At 43.7% G+C, this 24161-nt stretch overlaps 1 protein-coding gene across 38 annotated transcripts in view; it reads right to left on the minus strand.

Moving 5' to 3' along the window:
• Window positions 1–24161, minus strand: part of LOC138491680 (von Willebrand factor A domain-containing protein 5A-like) — a 925839-nt gene that overhangs the window by 518651 nt on the left and 383027 nt on the right. For all 38 annotated transcript variants that reach the window (XM_069618327.1, XM_069618326.1, XM_069618336.1 and 35 more), the window contains 2 exons: window positions 20203–20361; window positions 18616–18719 (listed from right to left, as the gene is read on the minus strand). In XM_069618327.1, the coding sequence (XP_069474428.1) occupies window positions 18616–18719; window positions 20203–20361 (263 nt within the window). The remainder of the gene's footprint in view (window positions 1–18615; window positions 18720–20202; window positions 20362–24161) is intronic.

The following is a 24161-nucleotide window of genomic DNA, read 5'->3' on the forward strand; positions in this document are numbered from 1 at the left end:
TAGATAGAAGGTGGGGAGAAAAGAGTCAGGAAGGAAAATTAGTAACGATTGGTCCTTTTGCCTCTCTTCTGGCTGACCTCAGCGCCACCTGTAAGAGAGCCCAGAGGATCCTGCAGACATCAAGGACTGCCTTAGTCTTGGGATGTGGGGCTGTGTAAAGCCTGCACCTAGGCTCAAAGGAGCAGAAGGGCTTGGTACATCCTGAAGACTGTGGGGAGGAGTGAGGAGTGTTTTTATTTAAGTTGGCCCACCCCTGTACACAGTCCCTAATACAAATCTTAAACTTTAAGAAACTGATCTTGGCTTACGTCTTGGTCCCAAATGGCCAACCTGTGACACACACCTTCTGATGCTAGGCAGCTGACACAATCTCAGCCAGTATTTTCCCATGGGCTGTCAAGTGAGCACACTTGGTCATCAAGAGCAGCAAGGCCACTAATGGTGGTGAAAAGGGTGCTATACAAAAGCACTTGTTAAAATGGTTTTTCAGAATCTGGCCTGGTGGACAGAATTTAGGAGGCCACCCAAGTGATAGTGAAAAGGGAACTCTGAGAGGTTAGCCAAATCCCAATCAAGGTAGCAAGGCAGAGAAGTCATTGCTATTCTCAGGCGAGTGTGAATGGGGTGAGAGGTCATCAATGAGTCCACACATTATATCACACAATAATTCAGTTCAGACAGGTAAGTATCAAAATATTCTTATTTATTCTAGCCCTTCTGCACACACTGAAAAATGAAATTAACAGGTAATATTATCGCACAACACTCTATGATACAAATATATACATTCACCATAGGTTCATATATGCATTTAAATAACGTATTCAGAAAGCATGTAAGTAAATTCAATGCAGTCAATGTGTTGGTGATGAATCAAAATACTCTTCAATGATTTTACTAAGATAAGTAAATGTTCTTTTGTATTTTAGAAGTTACTAGCCTGGAATGGCATTTTACCCGCCTCACTGATATATATGCACATTTATCTACACAACCTACCGGATGCATATTTGAAATCAACATGAGCATACCATCAGACACTAAGTGAGTGCGCAATTAACGTATTGACATTATAAGTGCCCGCGCTGTGACCAAGCTATACCAGTGACCGCAGCATGTGCCGCTGACTACAATATTGCCTTAATAGTAATCGCCATATATACGGCCTTATAGCATTTACTACGACAAATCTGTGGACTAACCGATGCCTGCATAGACTGCTGCACATGTTGTTTTCCATTGCCTCCCATGATTATCAGATGTACACGTTGCCATTGCAGATTAATGTCTGTTGCTTATTCCAATCTCGTCCAATCTCTCAATCAATGTCGTAATACTGCATTGACCGCTGCCTAACTGATGCCAACTGCATTACTCGATTGCCAATTGTTATATACTGCTGTCTACTGCCACCACCTGCCTTCTGTTACAATTATAAGACTATCTTGCCCTCCAACATTCTAACTAAACCCTTATGAGATGTTCTGCCCCTAGTCAGCGCTGGTGGGCCGCTTATCTAGGGTGAGGATAAAGGAAGAAGAATCTAGCCCTTATCTAGTTCTAGTCGCCGTCAATTTCTTACGAAGACACCTTATAGAAATGTGTGTAATTTGCTTTGCAAATGAAATTACTCAATTTTATTTATTTTCTTTGCTCTGCATTTTCACACTTTTAAAATATATACAGAACAGGCAGCAATTTGCTCTGTTTTGATTCATAAAAAGTGAGCACCGTTTTCCCGGTGTTTTCAACGCAAACCCCTTGCACTCAGGTCTAGTTAATGGTGCAGTGTTTACTCTTCAAACAAATTTCCACCCATCTGGTTAGAACAAAATTGTGTTAAAACAAAATTTCTTTCATCTCTTGACCCCTATTTTCTAGTGTATAGGGTCACAACTGGCCTACCGGTTTCAGTGGTATCAAATCATTTACCCACTTTCTTCAAGGCCACAGCATGGGTGAGCATGCTGTCAAACAAGAGAGAGTTTGTCTCTGCACAAACCAGTAGGCCAGTTGTGACCCTATGTGCTAGAAACATTAGACTCTGGGCCAGACTACCCTGTCTTTATGAGCCGTGTAGTTGCAACATTAGGAATCCTTGCCTTCATTCCTACAAAAATGCCTCCAAATGCAAAGTTACCTACAGTCTAAACAACGAGGTCATGCCTAGAACCCTTAATCCTGCAACCAACCTCCTTTCTAAGAAAAAAAATAATCCACCAAAACCTAAACCCACTAAATTTCAGGATCCAAAAAACACTACCAATATCACTGCAGCACTAATTAATGCTAGATAGCTAGTGGCACATGCCACTGAAATAGCAGACCTGATCTCCACGGATGACCTTGACATCTTAGCTGTCACATAGTCATGGCTGCAGGCTGCAGCGGGCCCAGCCCTCACATTAGCAGTCCCTGATAACTACTAAATCCTTAGAGCGGACAGAACCGACGCCAGAGGAGGCGGCTTAGCCCTTATCGCTAAATCGAACCTTGCAATAAGACTAGCGCCATCACCTGCACTTAAATCCTGCAAACTACTCAATGCCAAAGTACCAATCTCTAACTGCCGCACTCGAACGATCTACCTAATTTATAGACCTCCGGGTCCAATTGGTACCTTCAAAGAAGATATCTCCAGCATTCTTGCAAATAAAACCAAAGATTCCTCACAAGTACTAATACTTGGTGATTTCAACCTTGGATTTAACGACCATGCTGACAAGAATGCTCAGGCAGTAGCTAATATCCTCTCAGAACAAGGAGTTACCCAAAGAGTATCTGTACCGACCCCTGCCAAAGGAAGGACATTAGACTGGGTGGCTGACACAAACTGCAAAACCTCTATCACTTCTATAACATCGCAACCATGGACCGACCACCTCCTGATTGCCTTCACCTTAACAATAAATAGACAAATGTCCAATAACAAAGTTATGGCACCACCCATCCCTACTAGGAGCAAAGAAATATCACGGCAGATAGGTTACTACCTTGTACCCTACCATCCCTAAACTCACTCCCAAGTGCCTCTGACCCCAACCTACTTGTCGAGGCCTATAATAATACCAGGTCCAAAGCTTCAGACATTATTACACCTACCAAAATGCGCAGAAGTAAACAGAGCGCACACTTGAATGCCTGGTTTACACCACAACTCAAAGCCCTTAGACTACAAAAAAGAAAACTGGAAACCTTATGGCGACATACCCCTTCCGACGAAAACAAGTTGAACTTAACTAACTTTGCGAACAACTATAAAAAAGAAATAATTCGCACCAAAAAAGAACTCTATAACAAAAGAATCGCTAATGCCAGCTCCAATACTAAGGAACTATTTGTGATTCTACGAGAAATGGAATCTCCTATTCCGCCCACAGACAACATGCTCAAGGACAAACCTTGGTGCCCAAGCATACAGAATGCCCTGGCAAACAAGATAACATCACTCCAAAATAAAATTGCTGACAAAAAAGCCATTCTGCCCAATCACGAGACACAACAGGCAAGCGCCATTGACTCTCCCATTACACTAGACCCATTTATAGTCTCAAAAGTATCCATCCTGGAAACGGAAATAATTATCTCCTCCCTGAAACCATCTAAGTGCCAGGGCGATAACTGTCCTGCCCAAATAATCAAAGATGCAGCTAGAGACTTAGCACCGTTCATCTCCAAATTAATCAACGCCTCCTTTGCAACTAATACTGTCCCAAGTAACCTAAAAGAATCCTGGGTCTTACCCTTGCTAAAAAAAACTCTGGACCCTTCCATCCCAACTAACTACCACCCTATTACAACAGTATCCTTTCTTCTTAAAATACTTGACAAAGTAACGTATCTTCAAATTCAGAAATACCTCAAATCTAACCATCTCCTAGGTACCCGCCAATCTGGATTCAGGCCACAACACGGCATGGAAACGGCACTAATCGACTTAAAAACCCAAATTGATGAGCTCAAGGACAAAGGGAAAACTGCCATGCTACTCCTCCTCAACCTGTTGGCCGCCTTTGACCTGGTGGATCACAAAGTTCTGTGCAAACACTTGGTCTCGACTGCCCACTTCTCGAAGGAAGCAACAGCATGGATGCAATCCTTTTTAAATAACAGGACTATGAGAGTCTTCTCCCCATCAGCGGCAGCAGATCCCATCCAGACTACCTGTGGCTTTCCACAAGAATCTTGCGTATCGCCAACTATGTACAATATATTTACATAGCCCTTGTTTGACAAATTGGTCAGACTGGGTGTCACTTACACTAATTATGCAGATGACACCCAGATCCTCATACCCCTTTCGGGTGATTATGACAAGGACACAGCTTTGGTAAATAAAATCTACCTCCTCATTCAGGCTTGGATGGCAGCCCATGGCCTCTGCCTGAATGACGACAAAACGGAGCTCCTGATTCTTGGAACAGCTGCCAATCTAAAATAAACTAACCCGAACTACTCCGCCTTCAACATCGACAGAAATACAATTAAGGTAGTAAAAGAAGCGCCAACCTTAGGCTTCTACCTCGACTCCACACTAATCCCAATTAAACTCCTTGGCATCAGCATCAGCTTACGCGTGTAAATTAATCAGAGCCTCCAGGCCATTCTTATCCAAAGCCAGTTGTATCATCCTTGCCAATACCTTGATACTCTCAAAATTGGATTATTGTAACACCTTATATCTAGGTGCTAACAAGTATATCCTAGACGAAATACAAATCTTACAGAATAATGCGCTAAGAACTGCTCTAAATATTCCCAATAGAGAACACGTATCCATACTCAAAAGAGAACATCATTGGCTGAGGATAAACAACAGAATCCTGCTCAAAACTGTCTCCCTCACCTTCAAATGCCCCACAAAGCGGCACCCCGTACCTAACTGAGGGAATAGTCAGAAAATCCTATACCCGCCCCTCCAGAGCTGCTAACTCTTTTTGCCTGAACATACCTAGATTCAACCTAATAAATCTGGGGGTAACAGCTTCCCAGTCAAAGCCGCATAGTCCTGGAACGCACTGCCTCTGTCTTTCTGTCTGGACCAATCCTTCCTCCGTTTTAGACGCAATACCTTGAACTGGTTGCGATCCAATGACATTTGATCCTGCTGTACCTCACTGCTTTCTGTATGCTCCACTGACCCTACTATGTGTAACTTATTGTATAATTTGTTTCTTGCATTCTTTCCTGTATAATCCTAGTGCCTAATTGATTCACAATGTAACCTAAGCTTAAAGGATTCTTGTAATCGATGCACCCTACAAATAAACAAGCAAACAGGTTCGCCGGCCAAAAGGCAGTGGAAAGGAAGTTTAGGACACAAAGGAACCTGTTCCCAATGTTATCCTATGGAGGACGGGGGGTGGGCGGATGCACCATGGCTACTTATCTGCCATGACTCCGATATTCCCAGATGATTTTGCAGATCCTCTGGGAGTCACTCGAGGTTGGATTTCCTGCCATTGGTTCCAGCGAGGGTGCCCAGGAGGTGCAGGTTCAAGTATTCTTCTGGTCGGGTACAGTTGCAAGGTGCAACCCCTGATGATGAAGAAATGCAAGAATCACTGATGCAGACCTCTTCAAGACACTTCACAGGATGGGGGAAGGAGAGTTCCAGTGACGGTTGTCACACACAGATGACGACAGGGATTCTTCCCAGTGTGGTTACAGAAGCTTCTCTAGGACAGGATCCCTTGATGCTGGGATGCTGGGATACTGAAATTTGGAGGGAAGGCAACTTGTGGCATGAGCTGCCGACTACCAAAGTTCCAGGTGCAACCGCAGAATGGCGACAGTTCTGGTGAGGAAGCCTACTAGAGAGGTAGCTAGTCCACTGGGTGGTCCAGGGACACTTCCGAAGGATCAGGATGGCCGGATCCTCGAGGGCATCAAGTCTAGTTGGTCCCACTAGTCCAAGGACTGTATCAGTGTCAGAGCTCACCTAAAGCTTGTTTGGCGAAGTCGAAGGCTCTGGAATAGGTTTTGGGGACCCCTGGTGAGTTGTGGATCGTCTCTTCTGGCTGGAGAGAATGTCTCAAAGAAAGGAACGATCCTCTCTGGCTGCAATTAAGAGGAAAACCCCCAAAGGGGAAAAAAGTCCTAACTTGGAAGTAAGACTTTAGTAAAGTATCTCAGTGGTTTGTAGATCCCCATTTCTTAGTTTCAGTCTGTACTACTCAAGGAACTTGGTAGAGTGGCAGAGCAGTCAGGCTTATCTTAAGAGGAAGATGTGAGCTGTAGGTAAGTACACTGAATCTAGCTAGCAATGTACATCAAAGAAACACTTACACATACATCTATATTAAAATATAGATTTATTATATTTACACCAGAGTCAACGTTAAATACTTAGCACAATAAGCCAACACACGTAGGTATACTCAACAATACTTTCAAAAGGCCACTTCTTACTTGGTAGTTGCTGAAGGCGCACAATTGTTGCAGGAGTTTGACAGGTCTACCGTACTATTGGTAACTACGCGCACCCACAAAGTAATACCATAATTGTATTTAGTCAGCATTGACATATAAAACAGTGATTTGTGGGAAGGAAAACCATTGGTTAGTGTTATCCTAGTAGAGCTTCAGGTTCTAGAGGTGGTTTCCCTGCACAGCAAGTCTTTTAAAGTCCAAACGCAACCCCAGCCAAAAGGCAGTTTACAGAGGCTTAAAGTCTTTAAAAGCAGCAGAAGTCAAAAGTTCTTGTGGGTACCTTCTAGTCTCTAGGAAGGAAGGTAGAAGAAGATTTAACCAACATTTGTGACCCTGTTAAAGGACACAGTAAAGGGACAAAAGCAGTAGCTTGGGTCAGAGGTAAGCCGGGTTGCCCTGAACATATATATGTGCACTCCAAAGCACTGGAGCGACTTTCTGAATATCAGGTAAGCAATAACCTTTTCCCCACAGTACCTTAGGTTTGAAGAAAGTGTTTTTGGTGGATGCTCTGCGATGTTGCAGCTCTGGATCCAACATCCGGATTCCTTGGTCTGATGAAGAAGGGGAGGACAATGGATGTGTTCTCTCACTGCCAGTCTCGGGGGAGGACCTCTGGCATGGCTTTCCTCAACTTCTTTGGTCACTCTGCGGTTTTGGTGCCTTTTCTGCAGTACCAAAAAAAAAGGACGCAATTCGCCCGGTCAATCTTGTTCGCTTCTTACAGTCCCACACTCTGCTGAGGGGGTCTGTGTGAGTTGGATCGGATCTCTGGAGTGTCCTTGAGGGCTCAGCAAAGATTTCAATGGATTCAGCCTTTCCACGACAAAGCACTCGAAATGGAACTGGGGTTCCGCAGCTCTGGAAACTCACAGGACCTCGGTCGATGGCTCAAAACAAAGTTCGTCTTGGGAATGGTTGTTCCCACCAGTCAAAGGGAAGGAATCATCCTCTTCGGAGTTCCTCTGTCGCACAGAAACGGGGTCAGGACAGCAGTGGTCGCTTCACAGTGTTGCAAAGGGTTTGCATGCTGGTTACTATAGCTTCCAGTGGTTGACTTGCTTTTCACTCCAGGAGCCTCACCTTTATACAGTTTCAGCACTCACTCCTCTGCAATCTTCCTCAGAAGTTTACAGAAAGGGGCGTTTGGCTGTCCAATATGGACAGACAGACTCCCAGTGGGAGCTGGTCCTATTCAGGCACTGTGGCAGACAAAGGACAGGGGGGTGGAAAACTCCTCCCTAACTTCCTGCCTGCCCGGACACTCTGGAGCCTAGGCCAGGACACCCAAGGGTGCCCAGCAAAAGAAAAGGCACACACAGGCATCCACCTCCCAGAATGGTAGAAGAACGGCTGAAAAAGAACAACCACGCTAGTAATGGTGAAAAAAGAAGGGAGGCCCCCAGTTGGTAATTGAGTGCCCCTATTGTGCAATGGCGTGGCGTAGAACACGTCCACAGCACCCAGACATACCTCAGAGATTGCCTGTGTGACAAAAAAAGTCACAGGAGCAGAGAGAAGGGGTATACTATGTATCACTTTGGTACTCCACATAAAGTGGTGTGTCCCAATCTCTCAGACTATAAAGTTTTTGGAGAGATTCTAAGAACGGAAGTTGCTATAGGATAAAGAAAGAATCTCAAAGGAGGACCCTAAGGGTCCCCAGCTACACGGCCCATAAGAAGCTGCATACTGCAAAAGTAAAATACAGATGCCTTTAATTTTGTATGGAGGAAAATAGACTCCATAGGACAGGTTAAATACAAAAAATAGAGTTCCAAAAGACAGAGCCCATAGGAATGAATGAGTGGAAAAAGCTCCACTCATTCAGGATTTCAGAAAAAGGTCCAGAGGTCCTGCAAAAAAGTGCTGGGGGTCTCATCAGGAGAGGGGATGAAGCATAAAAATGACAAATCTCCCTAGCTACGTCATACTTCCTCTTGACAGAATGTGCAGAGGGTGTCACAATGAAGTCTAGTACACTTCCAACATCTCCATAGCAGCCAGTGGCCTTCGGTGCAGCGAGAGCATCGGGATATGTTCTGTGAGCATCAAGGTATGACAGGCTGAAGCACTGCTCAGGGTCTTCGTAGATCAGGTAGTCCAACAAGGCTTCACAGACCAGACGCAGGAAAGGATGCCTCTACAGGAGTCGTCTTTGGAGCTTAAATTGGCTGTTCTTCTAAGAGGGATTTTTGGCTCCAACACTGATCGGAAGACATGACTGCAGAGGTGCTCTTCTTACCAAAGTCCAAGACCAATGGTAAGGAGATTGCCATTCAACCAGCCAGCAGCTGAGCAATCCAAGACAACTACTGGTTTTACTCTTGCCCCAAACCCAGGCTCTCTGGCGCCATGGATGTGGAGTGGGACCAGAGAGTCCCACCTCCTTCCTGGGCCACACACAAACATACGCACACAAAGGCAGCACTAGCCTGTGAAAGCAGCAGCTTTACCTGGAAAGTGCATGACCTTAGAAGGGATTTCCAGACCTGGCAGGCAGGAAGAAGTCCAACAACAATATGGTCACGGAAACAAGAGAAAATCTCGGGGCATGCCAGTTAAGGGCGTTACCCACTTTTAGTAGCCATATACAGCAAACGCGAATGTGCCCACTAAAAAGAATGCACAAATGGTAAAAATGTATCTGCTGCCAACAGCTTGTCTTTCGGCACATATTAAAGTAACCAGAAATCCCAAGTGTAAAAAGCTAGGGTGGTACAAAAGTATCCCCATTGCACGGCATTGTAAGATGCTGTGTACAATGTTGGTACTTACCTTTACCGGCACTCGGCCCGGCGGCATTCCGGACGGATTACGAATGCCGGCGGGACGATGTTAATCCCCACTCATGGAGTCCAACAGGACTCCATGAGGGGTTTTGTCGTCATTACCATAATGGCGCTTTTGTTTGCTGGTAGGGCACCTGGCTTACCTCCAGCTTTTAGCCAGAGGTAAGCCAAGGTGCCCCACCGGCAAACCCGTAGTCAGGCAGTCTGGTAAAGTGCCGGCATCCTAGGATACCGGCACTTTTTTACCAGACCGCCCGACCTGGAATGAGGCCCATAGTTTCCAAGTACTGATAGACTAAAGGACTGATGAGTTTCCCAAAACAAATTAGCAAAAGGCAAGGGAAGGGAAGCTGAAGTCAGAACAGGTTAGAAAAAAAGAGCAAAAAGAAAGGGGGTCCATAGAAAATATGGATGGAAAGTTGCAAAAAGTGAATCTTTCCCAACAGCACTTGCATATTTTTTGTTATTAAAAAAGATTTGTTTTACCAGTTTACAATACATTGACACTTTTCACACCAATTGCACAATATAAAAGAAACATCACATTACTAAAACTATATACAATAGCAAAAAAGGAGAAGAAAAAAAAGAAAGAAAGACAGATTGGCAGAGAAACAGACGACTATACACAATTGGACAACCTTAACATTACTACTCAACGGTTTACCCTTCTGCTTCAGCTTTGTCTCCAATTAGGAGTACTTGCCACCTCATTGAATCCGCTGAATTACAGAGTTCAATACATTCTAAGGCCCTTCTGCGTAACTGTATCTAGGTTTAGCTTCCCCAGAGCGCGTCTCACTCCCACTCTCCCTATGGCATTACCAAATTAAGTGCCAGAAAAAAGTTTTCCAGTAGTTTTGTCAAAGCTAGAATCGGGGCCTGATTTGAGGTTAGCATCAGCCTTCCCCATAAACAGTTTGTCAGGACCTGTGCAGTTGATTGAACAAACAGGCCTAAATGACTGATCCTGTCTTTCGTGAAAGCCGGACATTCCATTGTTAAGTGCAAGAGGGATTCCAGCAGGGCCTGACAGTACGAGCGGCAGCCTTGAAGTTTCTTGAGCAAGCCATTTTCATGGCAATGGGGGTCATTACGAGTTTGGAGGTAAACATGGCGCTATTGGCGCCATGGCTGCCTCCAAACCCATAGCGACTCCGTCCTGGTGAATGGAGGTATTACCGCCCCATTCCAAGATTGGCGGGGGCGGTAATTCCCCATTCACCAGGGCCCTTCCCCATTCCCATTTGAGCCCCCATAGGGCTCAATGGGAATGGGGAAGGCGGTAATAACAGTACTGCAAATTGCAGTACCGTTATTACCTCCAAAGTCCCTTTGCAGGTCCCGTCCTTAACGCCTGGTAAAACCAGGCGTTAAGAGAGGACCTGCAAAGGGACCTCGGAATAGGGCGGTAAGGGATTACCGGCACCGGTGCCATTACCGGTACCGGTAATCCCTTACCGCCCGGGTCGTAATGAGGCCCAATGTCTTCTAGCGTCCAGGGGGGGGGGGCATTTAGGCAGGATTTTAGATAAGATTCTCTGTTTTTGGGATGGAAATTTGAAAAGGTACGATCCGTGTTTATCTACAGGAAGGAAGTAGTTCATTTTTCCTTTAAATAACTTTAACCATCTAAATCTTCCCAGTCCATCTTCCAGTGCGAATGCATTATTTTCTTTTTCTTTGTATATTCAGAGTTTGATGCATGCACATTAATCATTTCTTGGAAGGCTGAACATCACTTCTGAAATATACTCAGAAACGGGCCCGACTCAGGTCTTTCTTTTAGACAATTATGCAAATAGAAGCCTAAAGGGGGTTTTCAGATTGTATTAATTGGCGTAGAAGGGACAGACTTTTTTAATGTATTGCGCATACCATGCACTTAAGCCCAATTCGAGTCTGATTAGGCTTGTTAGGACTGTCTTTGGAAGGCACAAGAATGTCTTCCAAATGTTCCCTTCCAGCCTGTCCAAAAATGTCCTGTTCTTGAATGACCATATAAGATCATTGATGTTACCTTTAATTTATAGAGCTCTATTAGCAGGACCAGGGATTGTGCACACAGTATGCATGTCAGCACTTTCATGAGTGAAATTGAGGATCGAAATTAATCCTCCATTTTTTCTCTTTGATTTTTAAATTGGCTTTGAGAAAATACAGGGAAACCCAGATAGCTTATGGTAGTTACCCTGGTTACCGGTAACTTACTCAGACTCCATGTATATGATTTATTTTTTTGACCAGTAGTAAATGTCATTACAAAAGATTTCAGGGGGTTTATCAACAGTTGATTTACTCCTAGAGTACCAATTTCGGTTGGGTGATATTGTATGTAAATATGTGTTCTGTACAGCGCTTTGGATTAAGGCGCTATATAAATAACACATCATTATCATCATTATCAGATAATTGTCCATTCCCTGTAGGAGGCTTTGAAGTCCTGCAGGGGTGTAGTCTAGCAGTACGAGATCATCAGCGTACGCAAAAATATTCACCCGCAAATCTAGCCATCTCAGGGCATAACCTTTCCATGATTTACTTTCTTCCGATAAATCAGCTAGATGGAGATTGAAGAGGGTGGGGGCTAGAACACACCCCTGGCGTACTCCTTTTGTTACCGGTATAAATCTGGACAGGTCTACCCGGGTATTCAGTCTAACTTTCATTGAATTATCAGAGTAACGTTACGGAATCATATGCAAGAGACCCAGATTGATGCCCCATTCAGTTAATTTACTCCATGGGTTTGTCATGCTGATGTTATCAAATGCGGCTGTTAGATCGATCACAGCCATATATAAGGATTTGCCAAACTTCCCACCTATGTTAGAGGTGCATATAGTGATAAGGCACTCACTAGAGTCCTTACACCTTTCCTGAACCAGGTTTGTAGCTGGCTAAGTTGCCTGGTGGACTCGACCCGATTAGTTAAGTCCTTCAGAACTAGTCTGGTGAATATTTTGGAGGAAAAATCAATGAAGGCGACTGGACGATAGCTTGATAGAGTAGCTCTGTGCCCCCTTTTGAACATGAGAACTAGCAGGGACTCTTGCCAAGAGCTAGGGATGTAATCCCCTACAGAAATGAGCGAAACAAGTTTAAACAAGATGTCTGCCCATAATACTGGATCATCTTTGTAGATTCTTGTTGAGAGTCCATCCGGGCCACTAGCTTTTAGAATTATCTAGTTTCCCAATTACCAGTTTGATATCTGTTTTATGAAATCGGAATGTCCAGCTAGCTCTCGAGCTGGCATCACTTTCAGAGTTTCCAAGATAGTCAGAGGCCGCTTTAAATGTACTTGTAAGATATTCTACCCAATCATTCTCTGCCACACAGCAGGACTGCATCTTCAATTGGTTACCATCTGCATCGTTCATAATTCGCCAAATTGCTCGAGAATCTTTATTTTCCAGTTCCTTAAAGAGAGCCTGATTTGTATTAACATATAATTGGATTCAGAGAGATTCAAGCCATCTGTGGAACGCCTGTTTTAGCATTCCTTTACCCTTACTTATTTCATCCCTATTTCCTGCAACAGATCTTTTCATCCAAAGTTTAATTGAGCTCTGCAGCTCCTTTTATTATCGTTTATCGATGTGTCAAACCAGTTTCTATGGCCTGAACCAAAGGGACAACCAGACAACTTTGTCTGGTCGATTGAAATTTTCCCCAGTTTGGATAATAGGTGGGGTAACTCTCTTGGGCAAGCAAATGCATCCTTACTCTCATTTGGTAAAGTCACCAAAAAATTTCCTAAGTTGGTATTTGCTTTGTTACTATTGCCAATTTGCCAGATCCTATCATTTGTTCCAGTCACCACTACTTTTTGTGGGTCCCCTGATTTGCCCACCTTTGACTGACCCACGCTAAGTGCTAAATATTTCATTGCATGGTCACTAAGAGGGGTGGGTATTATCTCAAAGCTACAAACAGTCACCATATCTATATTCCAAAGAAAAACATAGTCAGTCATGGATGCTGCTAGCGAGTTATGCCAGGTAGGGACTGATTACCATCACCCATCACATAGCTGGTTAGTTTGCAACAACCCCATCTTGCAAGAAAGGATGACCACATTCTAGCAGGGGAGCTCCACTTCCTTACACCACTCGCTTGTACAACAACTGCCGCTTTATCCCCATCGAATATATCCAAATCAACCTCATTCACGTTGCAATCACAGTTAACATCACCTCCTACAATAATCGGAATCTTTGGGTATTGGGCTCGCCACTTTATCAGAATATTTTGGAACTCATTCAACAAAACATCTATCTCTGATCGAAATGAGTTAAAATATATGTTCAGTATTAGAATATATGTGGTATTAGTATCAATTCTGTCCGTGATCTTAGTGATCAGCAAGGCCTCTGACGGACATTTCCAATTCTGTAGGAGGTGATTTTCGCAATTTGTTACAGCCGTTAGTAATCCTCCCATTGGTCACCCCAGTGGCTCTTTTTTTGCAAGCTTGCTGTTTATTATAAACCTTAAATATGCCAACATAAAAAACCCATTCCTGTCTGGGGGATAGAAATTGATTAAATACAGTGGCGGATCATACCCCTACTGTACCATGCACAAGATAATGCCAGGGTGTCTCAGGAATGACCGTCGGGTGCATTATATGGTAAAAGGAGTATGAAAGTGGCCATCTGGAAAAGCCATATCTTCGACCTATTTGGAAGTCCCCTTGCAGATTTGCATACCATAATTTGAAAGGACGACATCTGTTGTTATGCTGGGTTTGTTTTATACGTTGTGCAGTATATATGACCCCCCTAATGCAATGATGCATACGCAGAATATCTTAACAGTTGAAAAACTGATGGCTAATACGGAAACTCAGATTCCTATAGGTGTAGCTGGGGATTTTACCACGAAAATTCCGCCTGACCTGGCTGGTTTCATGGATAATAAAAAGACTCACCCCAAAGACGAGAAAAATTGGAATCAACAGGGCCTTGCCTGGGCTGAAATGCTTATGTTCACCATTTAATAATGCTAAATGGACATTGTGTTGGGGGATGAAAATAAAGCATTTACAAGAATAAGTGGAACGAGTGCTAATACGATTATGTTTTTGTAAATGAGGCAGCACTTGTATTAGTGGGAGATATGGCAATTTTAAATCGGGAAGAAAGTGATCAGCTTCGGGAGAATAAATGCCATTACGGTAAGAACGGGGACATTTATATTAATAAGGGAGCTAATAGTATATGGTGGGATGCAGGGACTTTATATAAGACGCTTGTGGTGGTTGAGAAAGATTTACAAAAGTACCCTGGCAACTGGTTAGGTAAGTAGGTATGTTAAGGATGAAACCACCCTAATCAATGACTTTGCAGTCGTGGTTAATCATATTAAAGAAGAAATTACGGCGAACAGAAATTATAAGAGCACCAATGAAAGATGGAATAGGGAAGGTTATAAAAGAAAATGCTATGATAAAAAAGTACAAGCAGCCAAGAGACAATTGCGCTGTGAGATAGCTTACATATTGGAACATATGAAAACATTTGGTGATACCTCGGAGATAGCTGAACAAATGAAAAGGCTGAAAGGAAGCTATTGTAGGGGGTTACGGAATCACGCTAGTGAACGTACTAATGGAGTTTGGAAGCAGTTGGCCTAATATGCTACGTCAAACAATAGAGGAATATAGCCGGTAATTAATGGTGAGAATAAAAAGACATTAACGATAAATAGGGTATGTGTATATATAGGCAGTTCATTAGGGGCTGTGATGCCTGAAGATGTAGAAAAGCCAAACGATGTAGCAGTGTGGACCTGCAAATGCTCAGTAGTTGAGATAGTGAAACTAATTCGAAAACTGAACTCATCATGAGCTCCGGGCCCAGACAGACTTGTAATGCTCTTATTAAACAGACACCATGGGCTTGGGCAATCGTGTTACATATTCTATTTGTAGGTATTGATAAATTGGGTGTAGTACCGCCCTTTTGCAAAGAGAGCAATATTTCACTGGTATATAACAGAGGTTGTTAGCGATGTTGGATATACCGGCGGAATTGTTTACTAGAGTTTTGTTAGACAAGTTAAACCAATGGATTGATTTTAGGAAAATCTTGCCGCTGAATAAGACCGGCTTCAGAGGGCAAACTAGCACAATACATACAAAAAAGGTAGCAGGCGCCACATCTCTAGAAAGAACATGGCATGATATCCTGTTCTGTGGTTTTTACCCACTATGAGAGTCCACAGCCATTGCTTTTTGCTCACTGTACTTTTCACAAAGGAGGAATATCCATTTGCATATCAGTCTTTGTCCAGCACCGAAATGCCAGGCAAACCTCCTTTGAACCAGAGTACCAACAGCAACCCCAGGCACGTGTTTCAGCCTTGTTGGGCCTCATCAGTGAGGTGCAGCTGTGGCTCTCTGAGCACAGCGAGCAAGAGGTCCACGTATGGGTATACACAGTTTGCTAACTTTGGTGTCTGTGGTTGAATTCAACTTGCTTCGTGATCGGCTGATTGGAATCTGTAAATATGTAAATGAAATATTATGAGTATGTGCTTAATTCTCTTATTTTTAATGGTTTGCATATATTGAATAGGGATGCGATTTTTGTACCTTTTTTTCTTTATAATATTCGATATGTATGTATTGGATGAATTATAATGTATGAATTGAATGTAATGTTTTAATTGTATTGAAATGTGATTGTGCAAAATGTTTTTTGTTAACCATAAGCACGTAAATAAAAAATAAATTAAAAAAATAATTACCACAAATCTCCATATTTGGCAAACATGTCTTTGATAAAAGGATTGCATGCTTGAAACACTTGGTCCTGATTCCATTTTTCACAATACCCAGTCTTACATTTAAGTGTTGGTAACATTAAGGCATCTATACTGATACAGACAGACCCAGAACTCGGATGTGAGGATAACATTTCTGCAGCATCAATAGGGCCCTCTGTGTTCTACGCCTGTGCACAATTCTAGCTGGGTCAGGGTAAGAATGGCTGTGCACGGGCTCAGTTCGCAATACGCAGACATCCCAAAGGAATTATGTATATAAAATGTACAGTCTCAGATATGGACTAAAATCAGAAATTTAGCAGTAAAAACAGTAAGGTGACCCATACAGGGGACGCACAAGTATTCACTAGATATTAGCAAGCAAGCAAAACACTTTTCAGGAAAATGTTAGATAGTTTAAAATTAACAGATTAAGTATGTCCAATAGATGTTACGTGGCAAAGGCAGCAGACGCCAAATCAAGGGAATGCATCACCAGAGACAGGTTTCCTCTGGTTTGAGAGAGGCAGAGCTTTACCTTAAGGAGGAGGATCAGCAACAGAGCTCCCTGAAAGGGCTCCTCAGTTACGTCTTTTTCTCCGAGCTATTTCAGGAGTACTTCCTATTGTCGATGGAAGCATGGCTGCTCTCCCCATAGTTACGGTACATAACAACACAGGGCTGGGGATGACCCCAGCCATCTAATCCCATCACATTTTTGAAACATTTGATGGCCTCCCAATCAGTGGAGACCAGTCTCACTCCTGTTGTGAAGACAGACACAAAAGGATGTTGATTGAAGTATCTGACAGACCCACATCGAGCTCAAACAGGAATGCAATGATTCTTGGAGATTTTGGTGAGCTCTCAATAAGAGCCCACAGGCAAATTGGCAAAGGTGGCAATTTCCACCATCAAACACGAACAAGAAGGAACACAACTCAATGGCTAGCTCAAAGGACTTAAAAACCACCTAGGATTCATTTTGCTCCTGCTCAGGGAGAAAATAGACAATAACTCATTAAAATTGCTAGACAACTATGCAGCATCTACAACATACAAATGAGCTGCACGTGCTGCCACTAGTCTGTCACACTAACACATATTCTGGTTGGGAAAACTCACAAAAGGATGGGACGCTTCTGATGTACCCCTGATTGGGTAAGCCTTATGGGTAACCAAGGAAGCAAATTTAAAAAACAGTTAGTGTCAGGTGTGGCGTTGGAGAACGTTTTGCTGCGAAATAAAAAAAGTCAGAACACAGAAAAAGCAAGTACATATACAACAGGGCTCACTCAGGTGAAAAAAAGAACATCCTACTCTACAAAGCCAGGTCCCTCAAGGGTTAGCTCTATCACTGACCCTGTTCAACATACATATTGCTCCACAAGCAAAGATCATCCGCAACTACTTATAGTATTTGATTCACCATGCATGCTAATGCTCCAGGCTAAATATCAAACTACAACAAAACTGCAGTAATGGCCAACGAGTTTGTGACAGCATCTTATGCATTCACATATGAATTATTGCTAACCATCTCTACACATATAAAACATGGATTTGACATGATTACTCTACCTTCCAAATGCCAAGTGTTCAAGGGTTGCACCATATTCCTCAAGCAGGAAACCTAGGAGTCATCTTCGAGACGAACTTGGCATTCAGCCCTTAAATGAATGTAGTCCCAACAGCAGCCTTTTAGCACACAGAGCTCAGTGATTCCTTTCCTTCTGCTGCCGCTGAAGATTCAGTTCCCCATTGCAGTGTTTTTTCCCCATCTGCACTATTGCAATGGCATCTATGCTCATCTTCTTGAAAAGTTGTTGTATAAATTGGAAGGACTCAAAACTTTGCTGTACACCTTATATTGTGGCTTAACTTTGCTGTACACCTTATATTGTGGCTTAAAGGGTCTGATCAATTGTCTTTTAAAATTCTATACCTCACTCACAATGCCATCCATGGTAGTTTGTCCAATTATTTGGCCAAAGCACCAGCACTCTAGCAGCTGACCACGCACCTATGGTTTCCTTCCACTAGTTTACTATTCTGGCATCAACTCCCATATGCTGGTTATGGGGGAACATTTGTACACTGTCAAGTCCCCACTCAGATATCATTATCTCTACAGCTTTGCCTCACACCTTATCGTATTAAGCTTAGAGGAGCACTAAAGAATCACCTGTACCTCGCTGCCATTGGACTTCAGACTGTCTTCCAAACTCTCCTTTACCTTCTCCACCCCACTTTCAACCGCAGTGCCCTGAAGCAACCGTGAGGTGGAGTTTTGTGCTATTTAAAAACATCTAATAGATAAACTGTGTGAACCTGCTCCGGATTTGGTGAGGTTGCCATATTAACTAAATCAGGGTTGTGCAACTCCAGGCCACGAGGGCCCGGAAACCTGACAGGTTTTCAGGCTATCGCTCATTAATATTCATGAGCAAGAATTTCCATACATTTAGAATCATTGTATGCAAATTTATCTCATGAATATTAGTGAGGGGTATCCTGAAAATCCGACATGGATCCAGCCCACGAGGCCTGGAGTTTGACAACCCTGAATTAAATGAAACTCGGTAAGTACAATATGTAACAACTTCCTGGGCATTACCTGGATTCTGCCTCTGGCCGAAGAGTGAACTGCAGCTTATTCCTGAACACCTCGTCCTTAAATGTATATTCCAAAGTGACATCAGCATCGGCTGCTTCATCAATCTAGAAGACAGAAGCGGAGACAAAAGAGGATAGGACTTGGATGGGAGAAAAATGTACAGGAAAAGGACTGGTGCTGACTACAATAATTGCAGCCCTAAGGAATGAATAAGCCTAGGGGAGATCCTCTGTCCTATTAAAGCACACAATCCTAAGAGAAGCAGAGGTGTGGCAAAAGGATAGGCATGAAGCTCTCTGCTCTTTAATGATATATCTCTGCCACAAGCGACCACAATGCCTGCATTGGAACAGAAGCCAACCCTTAAACAACAAAAGAAGATTCCTTTTTCACAGGGTCGCGGTTCATTTCAAACTCAGGTAGCCGGGTGAGGTCACTTACTGTTGCTCTTTATACCACAATTGTTTCATAAGTATTTTGCAAACAGAAATCCTCGAGATAGGAGCACTCAGAAATGTTGTTGTATTAATTCCGAGGCTGGAGAGGCAGCGTGAGGGAGTGTTTCAGAGCGCGAGGAGGCGAGGAAGGGGAACAAGGGAGAACAAAAACAACAATCTTACTTGTCACTGGGTCTAGTAAGATTGTTGTTTTTGTTCTCCCTTGTTCCCCTCCCTTGCCTCGTGGCACTCTGAAACACTTGTGTATGAGCTCGATACAAATAAAATATCAATATCGGGTATTTACTAGGGTGTGAGGCAGGAATGCAGGTATAGCTTGCGCACACCTGCATTCCGACTGTAGGGGGAAGTCCTGCCCCCGGAGGAGTCAGGGCACTTTATCTTAGTGTCCCTGGTAGAGGTACTGCTTTTCACAGGAGCATCAGAAAAGGTTGAGGAGAGTGGCCATTGCTACCAAATGGTGTATCTTTGACCAAGGTGTGTGTTTCTGGTAGGACAAGCAGCATGAAGCCCTTTAAATCAAAATAAAGGCTTAGGTCAGGACAGCTCCGATGCGTGACTGGTCGTCATGTTACTGAGACAGTACCCTTTAAAGTGAGGGCTTCTGTCTTCTAGTCCCATACTATTTACAACATTTCAGGACGTTGTTTACTGTAAGAAATGTTCAGACAGAATCTAAAGCCCCATCCATACACCAAGGGCATTTCTGCATCTAAGCTTGTCATTTCATATCTGCTTTGCACCTGTCTTCTTATCTGGTGGTGGTTGAAATGCTTTGATGAAGTAGGACAGTTTGTAGAGGTTTCACTTTATAACAAACTGCTGTTGGGCCATAGCCACCCATCTTTTTTTGGTATCATATCAAAACATCGAATCACACATTACTGCAAGTTCCAGAACATTTTTTTTTAACTCCCATTTTAACGGAAATATCGATGGAGGCTGGGATCTTTTAAGGTGGGAGGGATGTTGGGGGGGAGTGTGGAGGGGAACCTCCTTGCATATACTTGTGGTAAAAGAAAAACAAAAAATGTTCCTGGGACTCGCAGTAATATTTTCGATGATTTAAGGTAGATCCATTTCAACTTTAACTGTTAGTCGTCATCAGAGCGAGCCAATGCAAACTCACCTTTCCCTTTAACTGTGCATAGATAATGGACCTTTGGCCCCTGAAGATGGCATTAGGAAGATGGGAAAGGAGCGCAGACTCGAGGCCATTCGGAAGTGTCCACTTCACAGAGACATCCTTCACCACAGGCTGCAAGGAACATTTCAGGGTCTGGAGCACCTGCAACACAGCATGAAAACTAATTGCTATTCGTTCAGAGCAGGGAAAAAGAAAAAAAAGAACCCCCACTCGCCCACAATGGAGAAAGACCTGCTATTACATCAATGTTATAGGAGGGAACTATCGGCCATTTAAGGAAAGAATACAAGAAACTGCAGACTGCATCATCTAGCATGGTAAACGTGAAGGAAATTGATTTTTTTATATCTAGCATAAAATAATATATGGTGAAACTTAAGTGATCAAAAAAGTGGTAAACATCATTAGTACAGCATTCCAATGAGGAACAACAGCCTAAAAGTTCAATTCGGGATGAGTCCAAATTTGCATAAGTGGGAGCAGTTATAAAAAATATAAACTTGTTCCAAATGGATCAAACAAAGTATATTTCTATAGGGACTTGGCGCTGAGTGTGAAAATGCAAATAATTTTTGCCTCATATGACAAAGAGAGAGGTACATTGCAAAAATCGTTTCTTTTGACATGGTAGACCGAAATACTAACAAAGGCTGCAAATCTTAAAATGACAGGTTTTAGCATATGCCAAGCTGAGCAACATGACGCAAGCTGAGCAACATGACGCATGGTTCAAGCTTCTATAATGTTCCTAGAAATATGTATTGCTATAATACATGTTTATGATTATTTGAAAAATAAACAGAAGCATAAAAGGGGAGGAAGGAGAGCTCAGGGGCAACGTGTTTGTCTTGGAAACAAGGCAACTCATTTGAATCCCGATCCCGCGCTTAGAAACCACTCACTGGTATTGAGGGCGTTATAAATATAAAATTAAAATAAAACACTTCCTTTTCTTGGTTTTGGCACAAGCTTCAACAGTGTGCAAAGACATTTCGATACTTATTCCAGAAATCATACAAAGTTATGTGCAAGTTTAAACATACATACCATAATAGTCTTGAAAAATGAAATACAGGGCTATGAAGACATCAAATCAAATTCGGTCTGATGGCAGGAGATTCATGATAACAGAAACCAGAATGAAGAAAGGGACACGTGATGTATTTCCTGCTCAATCGCAGTATTCTTCAAAGGGTCTGAACATATTATTGCTACAAAGTGGGGGTTTCATGAAATGATCTTCAAAGTCGACGGCAGGAGATCTTTGCTTCTCACAGAGACAAGCCTTCTGATCAAACACATTAGTTGATAGACGCTCTTCCGAATTGAAGGAGTTAGTGGTAGTAGCCATCTATCTTTTCAGCGATGACCCTCACTTATATCTTTGAGTGACATGTCTGGTTTATGTCCACATTCTCAGGAGCTGTCTTGCTCCTTTAGTAGATGTACCGAAAATAAATTCAGTTTAAGTATAAAATCCTTCTTCGCCTCTGATTCAACAACAGTTTCACATGCCTTTGCCAATATATATATAAATATATATTTTCAATGAAAAAACCTTGTTAAAGGGATGTTATGGTTGCAAGTTAAACCGAAAAACCCCAGAAATTCGCCAATTATGCTAAGCTAAGCAACCATAACTTGCGCCACCACCTTGCACTGCTAAAACTAACACCCAGGACATCAAAGATGACATCACAAATGTCATGAGGTTGCATGAAGTGTAGCGCGAGTACAGATGTAATAAAGCAGAAACAGTGATAGTCCAGACAACATCTATGTGCCTTCTACTCCAGAAGGGGAGGAACGGTGGGCGCTGTGAATCTAAGCAGATACAAGCACCAGAAATACGATTATGGTGAGTAATGTATCCCTTCTGGAGCTTGTGGATCTGCTTAGATCACATGCTCTGCATAGATTAGCGAGCAGCATCTGGAGAAGGAGGTGGGAAGTGAAAAGGTACAGCGTAAAAGAGATGTTTTAGTACCGCTTGTCCCGCCTGTGAATCTGCTTTACAGCGTCTGTCAATGCAATAATGCTCTGTGAACGTATAGATGGAACTCGATGTAGCAGATTTGCAAATGGCGTCTAGAGGGACATTTGCAATGAAACCTAAGGTAACTCCTGTACCTTTGGTAGAGTGAGCCCTGGGGGTGAAGGGTAAGACTTCCTTGGATAGGGAATAGCAAAGTTCTATGCACTTGACTATCCATCTGGAGATGGCGTTATTTGATATGTTATCGCCTTCCCTTCCAGGTGCTATGGAAACAAAGAGTTGGTCTGTTTTCCTTAGAGGTTTAGTTTTATTTACTGTAACGCTCACCTGAATCCCTCGGAGGCGCAGGTCCGGGGTTGGAGATTTCAGTGTCTTCTAGGGTCACGCGCAGGCCTCTGGTAACACCCTGGATAGACCCTCTCCTCACCGTAATTTTGACCTGGAGGGTGAGGTGTCTGCAAGTAGGAGAACAAGGGGTTAATGAATGTCTGGTTGGCCAATCTGACCTTCCCCTTTCCTGGACTCCCCACGTTACTCGTAGGCTGAATGTGCTCACCTTATATAGGTGAAAGCGGAGCTCTCCATCCTGCGTCTGTGCAGGGGTGCTGATGCCAGTTGCTTCACTGGTTAATTGCCCAGCCTCTTGATTGCAGAGGATGAAGTCAGGGAGCAAGGCCGTCGTTAGCTGCACGAACGGTGATTGCTTGAATATGGAGTTTTATTTATATGACCCCTTAAATGTCTCTCGCCATTGCAGGTCCGGTATGTAATTAAGGTAAGCGAGAAGAATGCCGGAGTTCGTGAAGGCACGTAAGTAAAAGAATGTTATGCGAAGTTAAATGCACTTCTTAATGTCTCTTTTCCCTTTTTTCAGGTAGCCGTAGCTGTCGGCGTGGAGATGGACGCCGAGGTACGTGCCGGAGAATGGGCAAGCCGATGACAGCTAGAAGGCACATGAGTAGTGATGGCGTACAGTGCCCCTAATGATGTCCTTCTTGTTTTAGCAGGTGCGGACAAACAGCGCCTGACGAAGATCGAGGCGTACGTGGCACAGGTGAGCAGAATAATCACGGAGGTTCACTAACCAATGTCCTTTGTTTCCGCAGGATTGCCGGAGTATGAAGAGTGCGGCACGCGGCCTCGGGATGCTCCGATGGGCGAGGTAAGTGCTGCGCTGGTTTTGTATTGTCCTAACCTGGTGTCCTTGTTCTCTTTCAGACGCTGCTGAAGACTGAAGACTGATCTGCCGGGAGGTAAGACTGAAGATTTCTTGTTCACAGATGCAGAAGCTGAAGATTCTCTGGAGCTGACACGGTGAGCGTCCTGCTGCTAGTGCAGAATAACGCGAAGCACGTTGCACTGATCGGGTGTGGTTTAAATAGGCCACTGGAGTGCTTAGGTGTGTCCTTCCACAGCCTCGCCCAGACAAGAAAGAAGTTCCAGCTTCCAGCACAGTTTCAGTATCCAGTCCCAGGGAGTGGTGCTGGCCACACCCAGAAGGTAAAGTAGTTCCAGCCAGGAATGGATGAGGATATCATCCTGCAGGTAAGTGAGCAGCATGGTCTGCAGCAGGTAGGTCCACCCAAGCACCATTCCTCTCAATATGAGCCCGGCGCTTCCTGTGCCGGGACTGGGTTCCCTTATGAGCCTGGCGCCACTGGCGCCAGGACAAGGTCCAAAAGGCCCCTGTGGGGACCGGCTGGTGCCTGGAATGGAAGTTGTGACCCTGCTTCCAAGGATGTTGGGTTGGGTCTGACTCCTTGGAGGCAGCGGTCATGACAGCACCCCCCTTCAAGGCCCCTCCCAAGCCTGTCTTCTCCGGAGGCTTTGGCTTGTTGGGAAAAGTCCGATGAAACTTCCTGACTAGACGAGGTGCATGGACATATTCTGAAGGCTCCCAAGATCTCTCCTGGGGGCCAAATCCCTTCCAATCAATCAGGTAGTA

This window comes from Ambystoma mexicanum, chromosome 10 (genome assembly GCF_040938575.1).
Source record: "Ambystoma mexicanum isolate Mex_15411 chromosome 10, UKY_AmexF1_1, whole genome shotgun sequence".
NCBI classification, from domain to species: Eukaryota; Metazoa; Chordata; class Amphibia; order Caudata; family Ambystomatidae; genus Ambystoma; species Ambystoma mexicanum.